Source organism: Oryctolagus cuniculus, chromosome 7 (genome assembly GCF_051225735.1).
Source record: "Oryctolagus cuniculus isolate XC-2025 breed Fujian yellow rabbit chromosome 7, ASM5122573v1, whole genome shotgun sequence".
NCBI lineage: Eukaryota > Metazoa > Chordata > Mammalia > Lagomorpha > Leporidae > Oryctolagus > Oryctolagus cuniculus.
In genome coordinates this window covers 15,476,286-15,493,876 of record NC_142873.1, presented here as the reverse complement: position 1 = coordinate 15,493,876, position 17,591 = coordinate 15,476,286, and the positions used below count along the sequence as shown (strand labels likewise).

Below are 17,591 nucleotides of genomic sequence, written 5' to 3'. Positions count from 1 at the left end.
CCAAGGTGACAAGGAGAGCAGAGGGCTCTGTCCAAGTGGGCTTAGTGAGGCAGGGAGCTCTGTTCCCAGTGGTCTTCGGGGCCAAGTGGCTCAGTCCCAGGTGGGCTTGGCAGGGCAGGGGGGTTCTGTCCCTGGTGTCCTTAGTAGGGCCGGGGCTCTGTCCCAAGTTGGGTTAGGGGGGCAGGGGGATCTGTTCAAGGTGGGCTTTGGGGGTCAGGTGTCTCTGTTCTAGTTTGGCTTGGCGGGGCAGGGAGCTCTGTCCCAGGTGAGCTTGGCGGGACAAGGGCTCAGTCCAAGATGGGCTTCAGGGGACAGGTGTCTCTTTCCCAAATGGCATAGCGGGGCAGGGGGCTCAGTCCTTTGTGGGCTTCAGGGGGCAGGAGGTCTGTCCAAAGTGGGCTTCAGGGAACAGGGTCTCTGTCCCAGGTGGTCTTCGGGGGGCAGGGGCTCTGTCCCAGGTGACTTGCTGGGCAGGGGCCTGTGTCCCAGGTGGTCTTGACAGGGCATGGGGCTCTGTCCCAGGTGGGCTTCAGGGGACAGGTGTCTCTCTCCCAAATGGGCATAGCGGGGCAGGGGGCTCCATCCTTTGTGGGCTTAAGGGGGCAGGAGGTCTGTCCCAAGTTGGCTTCGGGGGACAGGGGCTCTGTCCCAGGTGGGCTTCGGGGGGCTGGGGGCTCTGTCCAAGGAGGGCTTTGTGGTCCAGTAGGCTCTGTCTGAGGTGGGTTCGGGGGATCAGGGGTTCTGTTCCAGGTGGGCTTCGGGGGGCAGGGGGCTCTGTCCAAGGAGGGCTTAGTGGACCAGGAGTCTCTGTCCCATGTGGTTAAGGTGGGCAGGGGGCTCTGTCCCAGGTGGGTTTTGGGGGCCAGGGACTCTGTCCCTGCTGGGCTTAGAGGAGCAAAGTGTCTGTCCCAGGTGGGCTTGGCTGAGCCATGGGCTCTGTCACAGATGGGCTTATGGTGGTAGGAGGCTCAGTCCCAGGTGACCTGGCGGGGCAGGGGGCTCATTCCCAGGTGGGCTTGACAGGGAAGGGGGCTCTGACCCAGGTGGGCTTTATGGGCAAGGAGGCTCTGTCCTAGGTGGGCTTCGGGGTGCAGGATTCTCTGTCCCAGGTGGACTTAGTGGGGCAGGAGACTGTCCCAAGTGAGCTTGGCAGGGCAGGGGGGCTCTGTCCCAGATGGGCTTCAGGGGGCAGGGGGCTCTGTCCCAGGTGGGCTTCGTGGGGCAGGGGGCTATTTCCCAGGTCGGCTTCGGGGGGCATGGGACTCTGTCTCAGGCGTGCTCATTGAAGCAGAGGGCTCTGTCCCAGGTGGGTATAGGCGGGTAGGGGTCTCTGTCCCAGGTGGGTTTTGGGGAGCAGGGACTGTACCCGGTGGGATTCAAGGGCATGGGGCTGTGTCCCTGGTGGGCTTAGGGAGGCAGGTGGCTATTTTGCATGTGGGCCTCGGGGTGCAGGTGGCTCTGTCCAGGTGCTCTTAGTGTGGCAGGGGGCTCGATCACAGGTTGGATTTGGGAGGCTGGGTACTCTTTCCCAGATGTGCTTGGGGGGTAGTGGACTCTGTCCCAAGTGGGCTTTGGGGAGTTGGGGGCTCTGTACTCGGTGGGCTTAGGAGGGCAGGGTCTCTGTCCCAGGTGGGCTTAGTGGGGCATGAGGCTCTGTCCCAGGTGGGCTTGGCGGGACAAGGGTCTCTGTCCCAAATGGACTTCGGGATGCAGAGGCCTCTGTCCCAGGTTGGCTTTGGGGGCAGGGGGCTCTGTCTCAAGTGGGCTAAGGGGACAGGGTGCTCTGTCCTAGGTGGGCTTCTTGGGCAGGCTCACTGTCCCAGGTGGGCTTCAGGGGGCAGGGGGCTCTGTACCTGGTGGGCTTCCAGGGCAGGGGGCTCTGTCCCGTGTTGGCTTCAGGGGGCAGTGGGCTCTGTACCTGGTGTGCTTCCGGGGCAGGGGGGTCTTTCCCAGGTGGGCTTACCATGGCAGGGAACGCTGTCCTAGATGGGCTTAGGGGGACCGAGGGCTCTTTCCCAGGTGGTTTTTGGGGTGCAGGGGATCTTTCTAGGGTGGGCTTGAGGGTGCAGGGCCTCTGTCCCTGTTGGGCTAAAGGGGGCTGTGGGCTCTGTCCCTGGTGGTCTTAGTGGGGTAAGTGTTTCTGTCCCAAGTTGGCTTCAGGGGGCAAGGGACTGTCTCAGGTTGATTCAGGCAGCAGGGTGTTCTGTCCCAGGTGGGTTTCGGGTGGCAAGGGGCTGTGTCCCAGGTGGGCTTCAAGGGGCACGGGACCCCATCCTAGGTGGTCTTAGTGGGGCAAGGGGCTGTGTCCCAGGTGGGCTTAGGGGGGCAGGAGGCTCTGTCCCAAGTGGGCTTGGCGGGGCAGGGGTCTCTGTCCCAGGTGGGCTTCAGGGGGCAGGGGCTCCATCCTAAGTGGTCTTAGTGGGGCAAGGGTCTCTGTCCCAGGTGGACTTCATGGGCAGGGTGCTCTGTTCCAGGCAGGCTCACTGGAGCAGATGGCTCTGTCCCAGGTGGCTATAGGCGGGTAGGGGGGCTCTGTCCCAGGTGTGTTTCGTGTAGCAGGGACTTTACCCGGTGGTATTCGGGGTAGGGGGATCTGTCCAAGGTTGACTTAGGGAGGCAGTCACAAGTGGGCTAAGGAGACAGGGGCTCTGTCCTAGGTGAACTTCTTGGGGCAGAGGGCTCTGTTCCAGGTGGGCTTCGGGGGGCAGGAGTCTCTGTCCTAGGTGGGCTTCGGGGGGCAGGAGGCTCTGTCCTAGGTGGGCTTACGGGGACCGAGTGCTCTTTCCCAGGTGGTTTTCAGGGAGCAGGGGATCTTTCCGTGATGGGCTTCAGGGGGCAAGGGGCTCTGTCCTAGTTGGGCTAAGGGGGGGGGGGGGGGGAGGCAGTGGGCTCTGTCCATGGTGGGCTTAGTGGGGTAAGTGTTTCTGTCCCAAGTTGGCTTCAGGCGGCAGGGGACTATGTCCCAGGTTGATTCAGGTGGCAGGGTGTTTTGTCCCAGGTGGGCTTCGTGAGGCAAGGGGCTCAGTCCCAGGTGGGCTTATGGTGGCAGGGGACTCTGTCCCTGGTGGGCTTGGCTGGGCAGGGGGCTGTGTCCCAGGTGGGCTTAGGGGGGCAGGAGGCTCTGTCCCAAGTGGGCATAGTGGGGCAGGGGGCTCTATCCCAGCTTGGCTTTGGGGGTCATGGGGCTCTGTAGGTGGGCTTCAGAGAGCAGGGGATTCTGTACCAGGTGGGTTTCGGGGGACATTGCTCTGTCCTAGGCGGGCTTCAGGTGGCAGTTGGCTCAGTCTCAAGTGGGCTTCCGGGGTCAGAGGTCTCTGTCCCAGGTGAGCTTAGAGGTGCAGGGGGCTCTGTCTTACATGGGCTTAGTGGAGCAGGGGATTCTGTCCAAGGTGGACTTCAGGGGACAGAGGGCTCTGTCCTAGGTGGGCTTCGGGAGGCAGGTGGCTCAGTCTCAGGTACGCTTAGCGGGGCAAGGGACTCTATCCCAGGTGGGCTTGGTAGTGCCCTGGGCTCTTTCCCAGGTGGGCTTTGGGGGCAGGCGTCTCTTTCTCAGGTTGGCTTGGGAGGGGAGGGGGCACAGTTCCAGGTGGGCTTCAGGCCATAGGTGTCTCTGTCCCAAATGGACTTAGCGGGGCAGGGGGCTGTGTCCCTGGTGGGTTTTTGGGGGCAGGCTGCTCTGTCCCAGGTGGGCTTCAGGGGACAGGGGGCTCTGTCCCAGGTGGGCTTGTGGGGTCAGGGGGCTCTGTCCCAGGTGGGCTTAGCAGGGCAGGGGGCTCTGTCCCAGGTTGGCTTGGGGGGGCAGAGGGCTTATTCCCAGGTGGGCTTAGCAGGGCAGGGGTCTCTGTCCCAGGTTGGCTTAGAGGTGCAGGGGGCTCTGCCTTAAGTGGGCTTAGTGGAGCTGGGGGCTCTGTTCCTGGGGGACTTAGAGGGGCAGGTGACTTGTCCAAAGTCGACTACAGGAGCAGGGGGTCCTGTCCCAGAATGGTTAGTTTAGCAGGAGGCTCTGTCCCAGGTGGGCATGGGGGGCAGGGGGCTCTGTCCGAGGTGAGCTTCGGGAAGTAGGGGGCTCTGTACCCAGTAGGCTTAATGGGGCAGGAAGCTCTGTCCCAGGTGACTTGCCGGGCAGTGGCCTGTGTCCCAGATGGTCTTGACGGGGCAGGGGGCTCTTTCCCTGGTGGGCTTCTGGGGACAGGGGGCTCTGTCCCAGGTGACTCGCCAGGCAGAGGCCTCTGTCCCAGGTGGTATTGACGGGACAGGGGGCTCTGTCCCAGGAGGGCTTAGTAGGCCAGGAGGCTCTGTCCCAGGTGGGTATAGGGAGGCAGGGGGCTCTATTCCAGATGTGCTTAGGGGGGCAGGGGGCTCTGTCCCAGGAGGGCTTAGTGGGCCAGGAGGCTCTGTCCCAGGTGGGTATAGGCAGGCCAGCGGCTCTATTCCAGGTGTGCTTAGGGGGGCAGGGGGCTCTGTCCTATGTGGTCTTTAGAGGGCACGGACTCTGTCCCAAGGGTGCTTGGCGTGGCAGGGGCTCTGTCCCAGATGGGCTTCGCAGGGCAGGGGGCTCTGTCCTGGAGGTGCTTGGCGGGGCAGGGGCTCTGTCCCAGGTGGCCTTAGCAGGGCAGGAGGCTCTCTCCCAGGTGGGCTTAGTGGGGCACGGTGCTCTGTCCCAAGTGGGCATAGGCGGACAGGGGGCTGTATCCCAGATGGGCTTCGCGGGGCAGGGGGCTCTGTCCTGGAGCTGCTTGGCGGGACAGGGGCTCTGTCCCAGGTGGCCTTAGCAGGGCAGGGGCTCTCTCCCAGGTGGACATAGGGGAGCAGAGGGCTCTGTCCCAAGTGGGCTTAATGGGGCAGGGAGCTCTGTCCTAGGTGGTCTTTGGAGGGCACGGGCTCTGTCCCACGGGTGGTTGGCATGGCAGGGGCTCTGTCCCAGATGGGCTTCGCAGGGCAGGGGGCTCTCTCCTAGGTGGACATAGGGGAGCAGAGGGCTCTGTCCCAAGTGGGCTTAGTGGGGCAGGGAGCTCTATTCCCAGTGGGTTTTTGGGAGGCAAGTGGCTCAGTCCCAGGTGGGCTTGGAGGGGCAGGGGACTCTGTCCCAGGATGGCTTGGCAGGTCAGGGGGCTCTGTCCCTGGTGTGCTTAGTAGTACAGAAGGCTCTGTCCCTTCTGCACTACTCTGTCCCTTCTGCCCCCCTTAGGGGGGCAGGGGGATCTGTCCAAGGTGGGCTTTGGGGGGCATTGTCTCTGTCCCAGGTTGGCTTGGTGGGGCAGGGAGTTCTGTCCCAGGTGGGCTTGGTGGGACAGGGGGCTCAGTCCCAGGTGGGCTTTGGAGGGCAGGTGTCTCTCTCCCAAATGGGCATAGCGGGGCAGGGGGCTCAGTCCTTAGTGGACTTCAGGGGCAGGAGTTCTGTCCCAAGTGGGCTTCAGGGGACAGGGTCTCTGTCCCAGGTGGGTTTTGGGAGGCAGGGGGCTCTGTCCCTGGTGGGCTTAGAGGAACAAGGGGTCTGTCCCAGGTGGGCTTGGCTGGGCAGGGGGATCTGTCCCAGTTGGGCTTCTGGTGGCAGGGGCTCTGTCCCATGTGGGCTTATGGTGGCACATGGCTCTTTCCCAGGTCACTTGGTGGTGCAGGGTGCTGTGTCCCAGGTGTGCTTGATGGGGCAGGAGGCTCTGTCCCAGGTGGGATTTATGAGCCAGAAGGCTCTATCCCTGGCCGCCTTCTGTGGGCTTTGGGCTCTGTTCCAAATGGGCTTGGCGGAGCAGGGGGCTCTGTCTCAGATTGGCTTCAGGGGGCAGGGGCTCTGTCCTAGGTGAGCTTAGTGGGCAGAGGCTCAGTCCCAGGTTGGTTTCAGGGGACAGGGTGCTCTGTCTCAGGTGGGCTTGGTGGCCAGGGCACTCAGTCCCAGGTGGACTTTGGGGGGCAGGTGTCTCTCTCCCAAATGGGGATGGGGGGAAGGGAGCTTGACAGTGCCCCGGGCTGTTTCCCAGGTGGCTTCGGGGAGAGGGTGCTCCATCCAGGTGTGCTTAGTAGGGCAGGAGGCTCTGTCCCAAGTGGGGTTAGGAGGGCAGGGGGCTCTGTCCCAGGTGGGTATGGGGGGCAGGCATCTCTTTCTCAGGTTGGCGTGTCAGGGCAGGGGGCTCAGTCCCAGGTGGGCTTCAGGGAGCAGCATGCTCTTTCCCAGGTGGGTTTTTGGGGCCTTGCTGCTCTGTCCCAGGTGGGCTTGTGGGGCAGGGGGCTGTGTTCCTGGTGGGCTTCGGGGACAGGGGGCTCTGTCCCAGCTGGGCTTCGCAGGGCAGAGGGCTCATTCCCAAATGTGCTTCGGGGGGCAGGGGTCTCTGTCACCGGTGGGCATAGAGGGTCAGGGGTTCTTTCCCAGGTGGACTTAGCAGGGCAGGGGGCTCAGTCCCAGGTGGGCTTTGGGGATCAGGGGACTCTGTACCAGGTGGGCTTAGAGGTGCAGGGGGCTCAGTCCCAGGTGGGCTTCGGGGATCAGGGGGCTCTGTCCCAGGTGGGCTTAGAGGTGCAGGGGGCTCTGTCTTACGTGGTCTTAGTGGAACAGGGGGTTCTGTCCTAGGTGGGCCTCAGGTGGCAGGTGGCTCAGTTTCTGGTGGGCTTAGCGGGGCAAGGAGCTCTATCCCAGTTTGGCTTGGCAGTGCCCTGGGCTCTTTCCCAGGTGGGCTTCAGGGGCAGGGGGCTCTGCCCAGGTGTGCTTAGTTGGGAGGAGGCTCTGACCCAAATGGGCTTAGTGGGGCAGGGGGCTGTGTTCCTGGTGGGCTTCAGGGCGCAAGATGCTTTTTCCCAGGTGGGTTTTTGGGGGCAAGCTTCTCTGTCCCAGGTGAGCTTCGGGTCAGGGGTCTCTGTCCCAGGTGGGCTTAGAGGGGCAGGTGACTCTGTCCCAGATCAGCTTGGGGCAAGGGCTCTGTCCCAGGTGGGCTTAGTTTACCAACGGGCTCTGTCCCAGGTGGGCTTCAGAGAGTAGGGGGCTCTGTACACTGTGGGCTTAACGGGGCAGGGGGCTCTGTCCCAGGTGACTTGTCAGGCAAGGGCCTGTGTCCCAGATGGTCTTGATGGGGCAGGGGCTCTGACCCAGGAGGGCTTAGTGGGCCAGGAGGCTCTGTCCCAGGTGGGTATAGGCAGGCTGGGGGTTCTGTCCCAGGTGGACTTAGTGGGACAGGAGGCTCTGTTCCAAGTGGGCATAGGGGGCCAGCGTGTTCTCTCCCAGGTGTGCTTAGTGGGGCAGCGTGCTCTGTCCCAAGTGGGCATAGGGGGGGCAGGGTGCTGTATCCCATGTTGGCTTTGGGGGCCAGGGGGCTCTGTCCTAGGTGGGCTTTGGAGGGCAGGGCTCTGTCCCAGGGGTACTTGGCGGTGCAGGGACTCTGTCCTAGATGGGCTTCGTGGAACAGGGGGCTCTGTCCTGGGGGTGCTTGGCGGGGCAGGGACTCTGGCCCAGGTGGCCTTAGCTGGGCAGGTGGCTCTCTCCCAGGTGGACATAGGGGAGCAGAGGGCTCTGTCCCAAGTGGGCTTAATGGGGCAGGGAGCTCTGTCCTAGGTGGGCTTCAGAGGGCAGGGGCTCTGTCCCAGGGGTGGTTGGCGTGGCAGGGGCTCTGTCCCAGACGGGCTTCACGGGTCAGGGGACTCTGTCCTGGGGGTGCTTGGCGGGGTAGGGACTATGGCCCAGGTGGCCTTGGCGGGGCCAGTGGCTTTCTCCCAGGTGGACATAGGGGAGCAGAGGGCTCTGTCCCAAGTGGGCTTAGTGGGGCAGGGAGCTCTGTCCCAGGTGAGCTTGGCAGGGCAGGGGGTTCTGTCCCTGGTGTGCTTATTAGGGCAGGAGGCTCTGTCCCAAGTGTGATTCGGGGGGTAGTTGTCTCTGTCCCAGGTGGGCTTGGCAGGGCAGGGAGCTGTGTCCCAGGTGGGCTTTATGGGCCAGGAGGCTATGTCACAGGTGGCCTTCTGTGGGCTTGGGGTTCTGTCCCAGGTGGGCTTCTGGGTGCAGGGGGCTCTGTCCCATGTGGGCTTAGTGGGGCAGGAAACTCTGTCCCAAGAGGGCTTGGCAGGGCAGGGATCTCTGTCCCAGGTGGGCTTCTGGGGGAAAGGGTTCTGTCCTAGGTGGGCTTCGGGGGGCAGGGGGCTCTGTCCCATGTGACTTGCCGGGCAGGGGCCTGTATCCCAGGTGATCTTGACAGGGCATGGGGCTCTGTCCCAGGAGGGCTTAGTGGGCCAGGAGGCTCTGTCCCAGGTGGGTATAGGCAGCCAGGGGCCTCTGTCCTAGGTTGGTCTTGGGGGGCAGGGGGCTCTGTCCCAGATGGGCTTGACGGGGCAGGGAGCTATGTCCCAGGTGGGCTTCTGGTGGCAAGGCAGTCTGTCCCAGGTGGGCTTATGGTGGCAGGAGGCTCTGTCCCAGGTGACTTGGCGGGACAGGGGGCTCTGTCCCAGGTGGGCTTTATGGGCCAGGAGGCTCTGTCACAGGTGGCCTTCTGTGGGCTTGGGGCTCTGTCCCAGGTTCGCTTCGGAGTGTAGGGGGCTCTGTCCCAGTGGGCTTAGTGGGGCAGGAGACTCTGTCCCAAGTGGGCTTGGCGGGGCAGCGGGCTCTGTCCCAGGTGGGCTTCAGGGGCAAGGGGCTGTGTCCTAGGTGGGCTTAGTGGGGCAGGGGGCTCTGTCCCAGGCGGGCTCATTGGAGATGAGGGTTCTGTCCCAGGTGGTTATAGGTGGGTATGGAGCTCTGTCCCAGGAGGGTTCGGGGACCAGGGGGCTCTGTATTCAGTGGGCTTAGGGGAGCAGGGGCTCTGTCCCAGGTGGGCTTTATGGGCCAGGAAGCTCTGTCACAGGTGGCCTTCTGTCGGCTTGGGGCTGTGTCCCAGGTAGGCTTGAGGTTGCTGGGGGCTGTCCCATGTGGGCTTAGTGGGGCAGGAGACTCTGTCCCAAGTGGGCTTGGCGGGGCAGGAGATTCTGTCCCAGGTGGGCTTCACGTGTCAGGGGGCTCTGGCCCAGGTGGGCTTAGTGAGGCAGGGGACTCTGTCTTAGTTCCGCTTCGGGGGGCAGGGGGCTCTGTCCCTTGCGGGCTCATTGGAGATGAGTGCTCTGTTCCAGGTGGGTATAGGCAGGTAGGGGTCTTTGTCCCAAGTGGGTTTCGGAGAACATGGGGCTCTCTAACTGGTGGGCTTAGGGGGGCAGGAGGCTGTGTCCCAGTTTGGCTTTATGGGCCAGGAGGCTCAGTCACAGGTGGCCCTCTGTGGGCTTTGGCCTCTGTCCCAGGTGGGCATAGGGGGGCAGGAGGCTCTGTCCCAGGTGGGCTTCGGGGAGTAGGGGGATCTGTACCCGGTGGGCTTAATGGGGCAGGATGCTCTGTCCCATTTGCAATTAGGGGGGGCAGGGAATGCTGTCCCAGGTGGGCTTCGGGGTGTAGGGGGTTCTGTCTCAGGTGGGCTTCTGGGGGCACGGGGCTCTGTCCCAGGTCTCCTTAGTGGGGCAGGGGGTTCTGTCCCAGGTGGGCTTCGTGAGGCAGGGGGCTCAGTCCCAGAAGGGTTTCAGGGGGTTGGGGGATTTGTCCCAGGTGGGCTTAGCGGGGCATGGGGCTCTGTCCCAGGTGGGCTTCTGTTGGCAAAGGGCTGTCCCAGGTGGGCTTCGGGGGACAGGGGGCTCTGTACCAGGTGACTTGCCGGGCAGGGATCTGTGTCCCAGGTGGTCTTGACGGGGCAGGGGGCTCTTTCCCAGGAGGGCTTAGTGGGCCAGGAGGCTCTATCCCAGGTGGGTATAGGCGGGCAGGGGGCTCTCTCCCAGGTAGGTTTCGTGGGGCAGGGGTCTCTGTCCCAGGTGGGCTTCTGGAAGTTGGGGGATCTGACCCAGGTGGGCTTAGCAGGGCAGTGAGCTCTGTCCCTGGTGGGCTCTATGGGACAGGAGGCTCTGTCCCAGGTGGGTATCGGGGGCAGGGGGCTCTGTACTAGGTGGACTTTTGGGGGCAGGGGCTCTGTCCTGTCCCTGGTGGGCTTCAGGGGAAAGGGGGCTCTGTCCCAGGTGACTTGCCAGGCAGGGGCCTGTGTCCCAGGTTGTCTTGACGGGGCAGGGGGCTCTGTCCCAGGAGGGCTTAGTGGGCCAGGAGGCTCTGTCCCATGTGGGTATAGGCGGGCAGGGGGCTTTGTCCCAGGTTGGTCTTGAGGGGCAGGGGGCTCTGTCCCAGGTGACTTGGCGGGGCCGGGGGCTCAGTCCCAGGTGGGCTTTATGGGCCTGGAGGCTCTGTCACAGGTGGCCTTCTATGGGCTTGGGGCTCTGTCCCAGGTGGGCCTCAGGGTGCTGGGGGCTCTGTCCCAGTGGGCTTAGTGGGGCAGGAGACTCTGTCCCAAGTGGGCTTGGCGGGGCAGGGGGCTCTGTCCCAGGTGGTCTTAATGGGGCAGGGGTCTCTTTCCCAAGTGGGCTATGGGGGGCAGGTATGTCTTTCTCAGGTTGGCGTGTCAGTGCAGAGGGCTCTGTCCCAGCTGGGCTTAGAGGGGCAAGGGATCTGTCCCAGGTTGGCTTGGCTGGGTAGGGAGCTGTGTCCCAGCTGGGCTTATGGTGGCAGGAGGCTCTGTCCCAGGTGACTTGGTGGGGCAGGGGGCTCTGTCCCAGGTGGGCTTTGTGGGCCAGGAGGCTCTGTCCCATGTGGCCTTCTGTGGGCTTGGGGCTCTCCCAGGTGTCTTCAGGGTGCTTGTGGCTCTGTCCCAATGGGCACCAGCTCACTAAACTCTGCCCCTGGAGCTGGGGGGGGGGGGGCTCTGTCCAGATGAGAAGTGGGGCACGAGGAGGCGTAGCCACTGAAAGGTCGCGCTGCCCCTCGGGTCCACCCACCCTCACCGGAGCCTGTCTCCAAGCCGCTGCCTCCACGGGGCCCAGGGAGTGGGTGGACAGGCACCGCTGTGGCCTGGTGAGCCCTCGCACACTGAGTGCAGAGCTGGCCCTGCTGACTGCTGGAGCAGTGCCCGAGGGAGACCAGGGCTTCCAGGGTGTGGCTGGGGGCTCCCCTGGGGGGCATTCAGGTGGGGCGCTGGAGGGACCCCAGGTCGGGGAGCAGAACCCATGCCTCGTTGGTGCCTGAGGGTGCCCGCCAGCCCCATGTGTGGTTGAGGAGCCGGAGGAGGCGGTATCGGCGCAGCACAGCACAGACCTGGCTGTGACCTTTGGTGAGGGCCGGGTGGGGCAGGTGGGCTCGTCCAGTGTGGGAGACAGGGCCGGCCCTGAGGGGGCTCATGATCCACTCACAGTCCAGTGTGGAAACAGGGCCAGCCCTGAGTGGGCTCAAAGTCTACTCACATCCAGTGTGGGAGGCAGGGCCGGCCCCGAGCAGGAGGACAAGACGGTCCGTTTCTGTCCTCGTCCTTGGCAACATTTTGTCTTGTGGGAAACCAGAGCAGCAGCAAGCAGACAGGGGAGTGCCATGGCAGGGGTGGGGGTGGGGTGGGGTGGGGCAGAGTGAGGGCTGCACAGCAGGGGCAGCCTGGAGCCTCTCAGAGGAGAGGCTGAGCCCAAGATGCCAGGGAGGGAGCCAGGCCCAGGTCTGTTGATGGGCAGAGCGAGTGCACAGGCCCTGAGGTAGGTCAGCGGGCCCTGGTGTTGGCAGTGGCAGAGGCAGGTGTGAGTGTGGTGGAGGGCGTGGGAGGGGCTGGGTGAGAAGGCCCCGCCCCCTGCTCACAGGTGTCTTCTCCACAGGCTTCATCACCATGACGCCCCAGCTCTTCATCAACTACAAGCTCAGGTCCATGACCCACCTGCCCTGGCGCATGCTCACCCACAAGGCCCTCAACACCTTCATTGAGGACCTGTTTGCCTTCATCATCAAGATGCCCGCCCGTCATGTGCTGGATCGGCTGCCTGAGGGACGGTGAGGACCAGTGGCTGGCGGGGGCTCCTGGCTTTCTGCCTGCGCTCACACCACCTCCCCCATCTCCCCGCAGACCTGGTCTTCTTCATCTACCTCTACCAGCAGTGGATCTAGTGCGTCGACCCCACCAGGGTGAAGGAGCTGGGCATAAGTGGGCAGGATGATGGGCAGGATGACACAGCCGCCCCTGCCTCCACCGGCGAGGAGCCCCAGGAAGCCCCTGCGAAGGCAGCTGAGGACAGGAAGGATTAGGTGCCATGGTCCCCGCCTTCCCAGGCTCCTGGTGAAAGCACCTGCCTCCCTGGCCTCCGCTCCCCCTCCCCCGCCACCTCCCTGGACAGATGGGGTCAGGGCCCAGGGCGCGCCGGTGGTGGGGGCCGTCTGTCCTCTGTGTTCCCAGCCATCTTGCCCTGCCACAATCATGGGGAAGCCAACAGGGTGGTGCCAGAGTGGGCTGGGCGGGGGCGGTGCTGGGGCCCCTCCAGGTGCCCTCGGCTGTCCATCATCTTGTCCCTCGTCTCCGAGCGCCCCTGCCTGTACACCGCCGCCCTTTAACAGTGTGGATTTAATAAATTCATATGGTGTTTAACTTAATTTCAGCCCCTCCCCTCCTGGGCTGCTCGCTGGGCAGGAACCCTGCAGGGGGCGGGCCCCTGTGCCCAGCCTTGCCCTTCACTACTTCTGCAGCCTCCAGCCCTCGAGGGCCCTTTCGTCCCAGTCCCCAGTTCCCAGAAGCCCCCGAACTGCTTGCCTTGAGCTTCTTGCTCGGGCACAGCCGGGGCCCAGTTCAGAGCAGCACACGCCCACCACAAGGTCCATTCCCGCACTCCAGCAGGGCTGGGAGCGTGGTGGGCAGCCAGGTCTGCCACACGTGTGAGCTGTGGGCACCCCTGGACTGGGACCTGGCCCCCTGGGGCACAAGTGCCTGGCCACACCCCCCCTTCAAGGGTGAGCGCCCTGGCCTGCACTCCGAGGGCGGGGCCCTGCAGCCAAGGAAGGAGGCTTTTGTGCTGAGGCCCCCCAGGCTCCTGCAGGCTCCCCGTGGAGCCAGGCAGGGAGCCCACAGACCAGTGGAGGGGGCCAGTGCGGCCACCTCCCTCCTGCTGGCTTCCTCGCCTGTGTTACATGGCCCCTGGCCGCTGAGTTCCCTCGGAGCTTGGATGCCATGGGCTATTGGGCCACCCCACCTCACCGGCCACATTGCCCCGGCTCCTCCCCCACAGCCCTGGGCCCAAACTTTCCAACCTTTTTGTTTGTTTAGTTTTAATCTCATCTGCTTGAAAGGCAGAGTGACAGAGGATCTCCTTCCACCTATGGCTCACGCCCCAGATGCCTGCAATGGCCAGGGCTGGGCCAGGCCAAAGCCAAGAGCCAGGAGCTCCATCCAGGTCTCCATGGGGGCAGCAGGGGCCCAAGCGCTCGAGCCATCTGTGCCTTCCCCGGGTGTGCATCCGCAGGAAATCGCGCTGGAAGTGGTGCATCTGGGACTCCAGCGCGCTCTGGTGCGGGGTGTGGGCCTCGCAGGCAGCCCCTTCCTTCAGCACCCAGGAGTTTGGCAAGGCCCCTGGGCTGCCCCACACCTCTGCCAGGCCTCTCACTGTCTCCTGCCAGTGCTGGCCGTGTGTCCAACTGCTGGAGGTGACTTTGTAAAGCTCGGGCATGGCCCGGCCAGCCCCTGCCCTGACCCCACCATGGCCCCGGGGTCGTCATGAGAGCTCTGGCTTCTAACCCTTGAGCAACCTTAGGGGAGGGGGGTGGGGCTTCTTAACCACACCCACCCAGTCTTGGCATAATTTTTCACCTCCAAGTGCTCCCCTGCACCTTGAACTCGCCCTAGGCTCACCACTCCACACCTGCGCACCCTCCAGGTCGCAGTTCCAGTGCCGCCTCTTCCGGGAAGCCTCCCCTGACCTTCAAGCTGAGTCAGGTGCTCCTGTGAGCTCCCCCACTGAGGGTCATCACTGCGTGCGGGTCAGCCTGCACAGGACAGACCCATGAGGATGTGGCCGAGCTGCCTCGGGGCCAGGTGCACGGCCGAGCACAGAGCAGGGGCTCCAGCAGGCGAGTGGACGGCGCCTCCCCAGACCTGCGGAAGCACAGTCCCTGCAGTGCAGACACCAGGTGCGCTCAGTGCTCCTGGGCTGTGAGTCCATGTGCACAGCCCAGCAGAAACCCCGAGTGCCAAGGATATTGACCTGTCCTCTCAGGGGACCAGACGTGCACGTGGGTCAGAGGGGACCCATGGGCGCACCTGGGTTTGTCATCATGGGAGCCTCCTTGGTGGCTCCTTACCACGAGCCAGGCTGTAGACTAAGCACAGTAATGGTTTGCTTTTTCCAGCGCACTTGATGTTACTCTGTGTGGGGTTGAAAACAACCCAAAGCCAACACTGGTGCTGGCGCTGTGGTGTAGCGGGCTAAGCCTCCATCTGCAGCTCCGGCATCCCATGTGGGTGCCAGTTGGAGTCCCAGCTGCTCTACTTCCCATCTGGCTTTCTGCTATGGCCTGGGAAAGCAGTAGAAGATGGTCCATGTCCTTGGGCCCTTGCACCCACGTGGGAGACCAGAAGAAGCTCCTGGCTCCTGGCTTCGGATCGGCACAGCTCTGGCCATTGCAGCCATCTGGGGAGTGAACCAGCGGATGGAAGACCTCTCTCTCTCTCTCTGCCTCTGCGTCTCTGTAACTCTGCCTTTCAAATAAATAAATATTTAAAAAATAAAAAAGCATATACTGTCTCATGTGTAGAAAGGACATTTCACAATGTATATCCATTTAAAAGGCAGATAACAGAACCAGAGAGCTACCTGTTGGTTCACTCCCCAGATGCCTGCAACTGCCAGGGTGGGGCCCCAGCCAGGAGCCTAAAACCCAGGGCCGGTCTCCCCTGTACTTGAGCCATTGCTGCTCCTCCCAGGGCACACCTTAACAGGAGCCTGGAATCTAAAGCAGAGCCAGGGCTGGACCCCAGGCCCTCCAATGTGCAATGGGAGTGTCCCAGTGTCCCCATAAAAACAAAAAAAGAAAAGGTCCTATTGGAGCACAGCCACGCTGGTCATTGTGCCCCGGCTTTGGCTGTTCCTGGGCAGCGGAGTGAGAGCACCCGGCCGGCCAGGGCCTGAGCATGGCGTGGTCACCGGCCGGCCCTTTGCAGACAGTGGCCGCTCTGTACCTCTCTCTCCAGGGCCTGAAGGGCTGGGAGCCACGTTCAGTCCACTGCCAGAGCCGGCCTGGGGAGTGCTGTGCCCAGGGTCCAGGGCAGGCGACGGCTCACACGGGGCTCAGTTAGCCTAGGCTGGCCCACTCTGGACAACGCAGTGACGAGCTGGAACACCCAAACGCCACCCACGGGCCACGCGGGATGCGGGCGCTTGCCCTACGTGCGGGTCCCCGGGAGCCCCTGTGCTCAGAGGCTGGGCGCACGGTTCCCAGATGTCACTGATGTCCCTGTGCTCCCGGGGGCCCACCCAAGGCCATGTACAGCTGTGGTCCAGGCACTGGAGACCACCAGGGGCGGGGCGCAAGTCCCAGAGCCCGTGCCCAGCCTACGCTTGTACCACCACGGACAGCGGCTGCGAAGCCCCGGGCAGGAGAAGCGCCAGGCTCCCGTCTCACGCAGAAACCCGGCCCGTGGCCTCAGTGGTCTCTGCCGGCAATGGGCGGTGGGCGAAGCCCCCTCGGCCCCTCTGCAGCGCCCCGCCTCCTCTTCCCGACCGGCCCCGCCCCCGGGTCACGTGACGCACGGAGGTTTTTCCCGTTCCCCTGCCTTGATGTCACCGCGGCGAGCGGGCCAATGGGCGCGAGACCGACGGCGCCTGGGAATTCCGCCGCCCCGCCCCCGGGCCCGCCTGACGACCAGGCCCGGCGCCCCCAGCAGTCTCGGGCGCCGCGCGTCCTGCCCCGCCTGCGGCCCCAGCCCCTGCGCCGCTCGTCCGGGCCGCGATCGTCCGCGGGACAGCTCGCGTGCGCGCTTGAGTCTGGGCCGGCCTCCGAGCCGCGCGTCCCTGCTGGCCAGGCCATGCCGAGTCGCCGCGTCGCCAGACAGCCCGCTGCGCCGGAGCTGGCGGCCCTGGGTAAGCGGAGCCCGGGTTGGGAGACGGCTGGGGGGCTCCCGCGGAACGCTGGGGGCGGTGCGGAGACGCTGCGCTCGGGGGAGAAAGCCGCAGAGTAGGAGAAGGGTACGGCCCTAGGTGCGGGCGAGGCTTCCCAGCGAGGAGCCAGAAGTGGGCGGGGCCTGACCCTGAGACTGACCAGGGGGCGGGGCTCTGGTAGGCGAGGGGGAGGGGCCTTGCCCGCGGGGGCGGGGCCTGCGCGCGAGGATGGGACAGGGTCTGGGCCCAGCGTAAAGAAGGAAGCGCGGCGCAGTGGGAGGGCCGAGGGGGCGGGGCCTACGCGGGAGGACGGGACCGGGGCGGGGCCCAGCGCAAAGGAGGAAGCGCGGAGCAGTCGGAGGGCCGAGGCGGGGGGGCCTCCCGCCGGAAACGCCCCGCAATGAGGCCCGCCTCCCTGACCCTGTAGCAGGGCTGGGTGTGACCCTGGGAGTAGAAAGGGGCTGGGGGCCGGCAGCTGTGGCCAGGGAGTGCAGTGGAGGATGGCCCAAGTCCTTGGGCCCTGCAACCCATGGGAGACGCACCTGGCTCCTACCTTCGGATCAGTGCGGTGCACCGGCTGCAGCGGCCATTGGAGGGTGAACCAATGGCAAAGGAAGACCTTTCTCTCTGTGTCTCTCTCTCACTGTCCACTCTGCCTGTCAGAAAAAAAAAAAGAAAGAAAATAATTGAGTCAAAAAGTCTATGGCCAGGGAAAATATTGAATACAAGTGAAGGGAAGACATTTTAAAAGAAAAGAAAATTGAAATTGTTCATTTCCAGTGGACCTATAATGTAAGAAATGCTAAAAGGAAATCTTTCAGGCTAAAGAAAAATAATGCCAGATAGAAATGTGCACCTTGAAGAGGGGAAGAAGAAACTCATATAATAAATATCTGGATATCTACAAAAGATCCTTTTGTCTTAATTTTCTTTAAAATACATAGCGTTGTTTAATACAAAAACAACTATATTTTCTTGTGGAGTTTATAGAGTATTTATGTATAATAACTATAGACACTCTACCATAAATGATAGGGGTGCAGAAAATGCAGTTACAGTATTGCAATGTTTCCACATTTAAAATGAAATAGTACAGCATTAAATCACAGAAATAATTAAAAGTTCGGAGTGCATATTGAAATCATTAGAGTGCTCAATAAAATTAATATAAGCAGTGTAGCTAAAAAGGCAGTAGACAAAAGGTAATGCCAAAAATCTACTAAAATAAATCAAAAATAGGAAGGAAGGAAAAGGACTCAAAAAAAGAAGATGAAGAACAAGCAAATCATAAAATAGTAGAGCAAATTCCAACCACATCTATAATCATCGTCAGAGACTGTCAAAATAATCAAGACCACTGATATTCTATCTTTAATGATGCATTGCAAAAACAAAATCCTGATGAGATAAAAGTAAATAGATGAATCCAGGACTTCTATTTTTGCAATCAAATATTATAATCTGAAATAAGTCTGAATAAGTTTAAAAAGATCAAAATAATAAAGAAAATGTTCTCTGTCTATACAGGGATTTATGGCTTTAAATTTTTGTTTACTGATTGATTTGAGAGGCAGAGAGACAGAGACAGACAAATGGAGTTCTCATCCACTTGTTCACTTCCCAAATGCTTGCAATGGCTGGGGCTGGGCCAGAAGAAGCCAGGGACA

General features: G+C 62.4%; 1 protein-coding gene across 1 annotated transcript in view; it reads left to right on the top strand.

Annotated features, from left to right (window-relative positions):
* Nucleotides 1–12,421, top strand: part of LOC149125310 (transcription factor RelB-like) — a 63,451-nt gene extending 51,030 nt beyond the window's left edge. The window contains exons 4-5 of the mRNA XM_089336781.1: nucleotides 11,665–11,836; nucleotides 11,910–12,421. Of these exons, the coding sequence (XP_089192907.1) occupies nucleotides 11,665–11,836; nucleotides 11,910–12,000 (263 nt within the window). The 3' untranslated portion in view covers nucleotides 12,001–12,421. The remainder of the gene's footprint in view (nucleotides 1–11,664; nucleotides 11,837–11,909) is intronic.
* The last annotated feature ends 5,170 nt before the right edge of the window (nucleotides 12,422–17,591 follow it).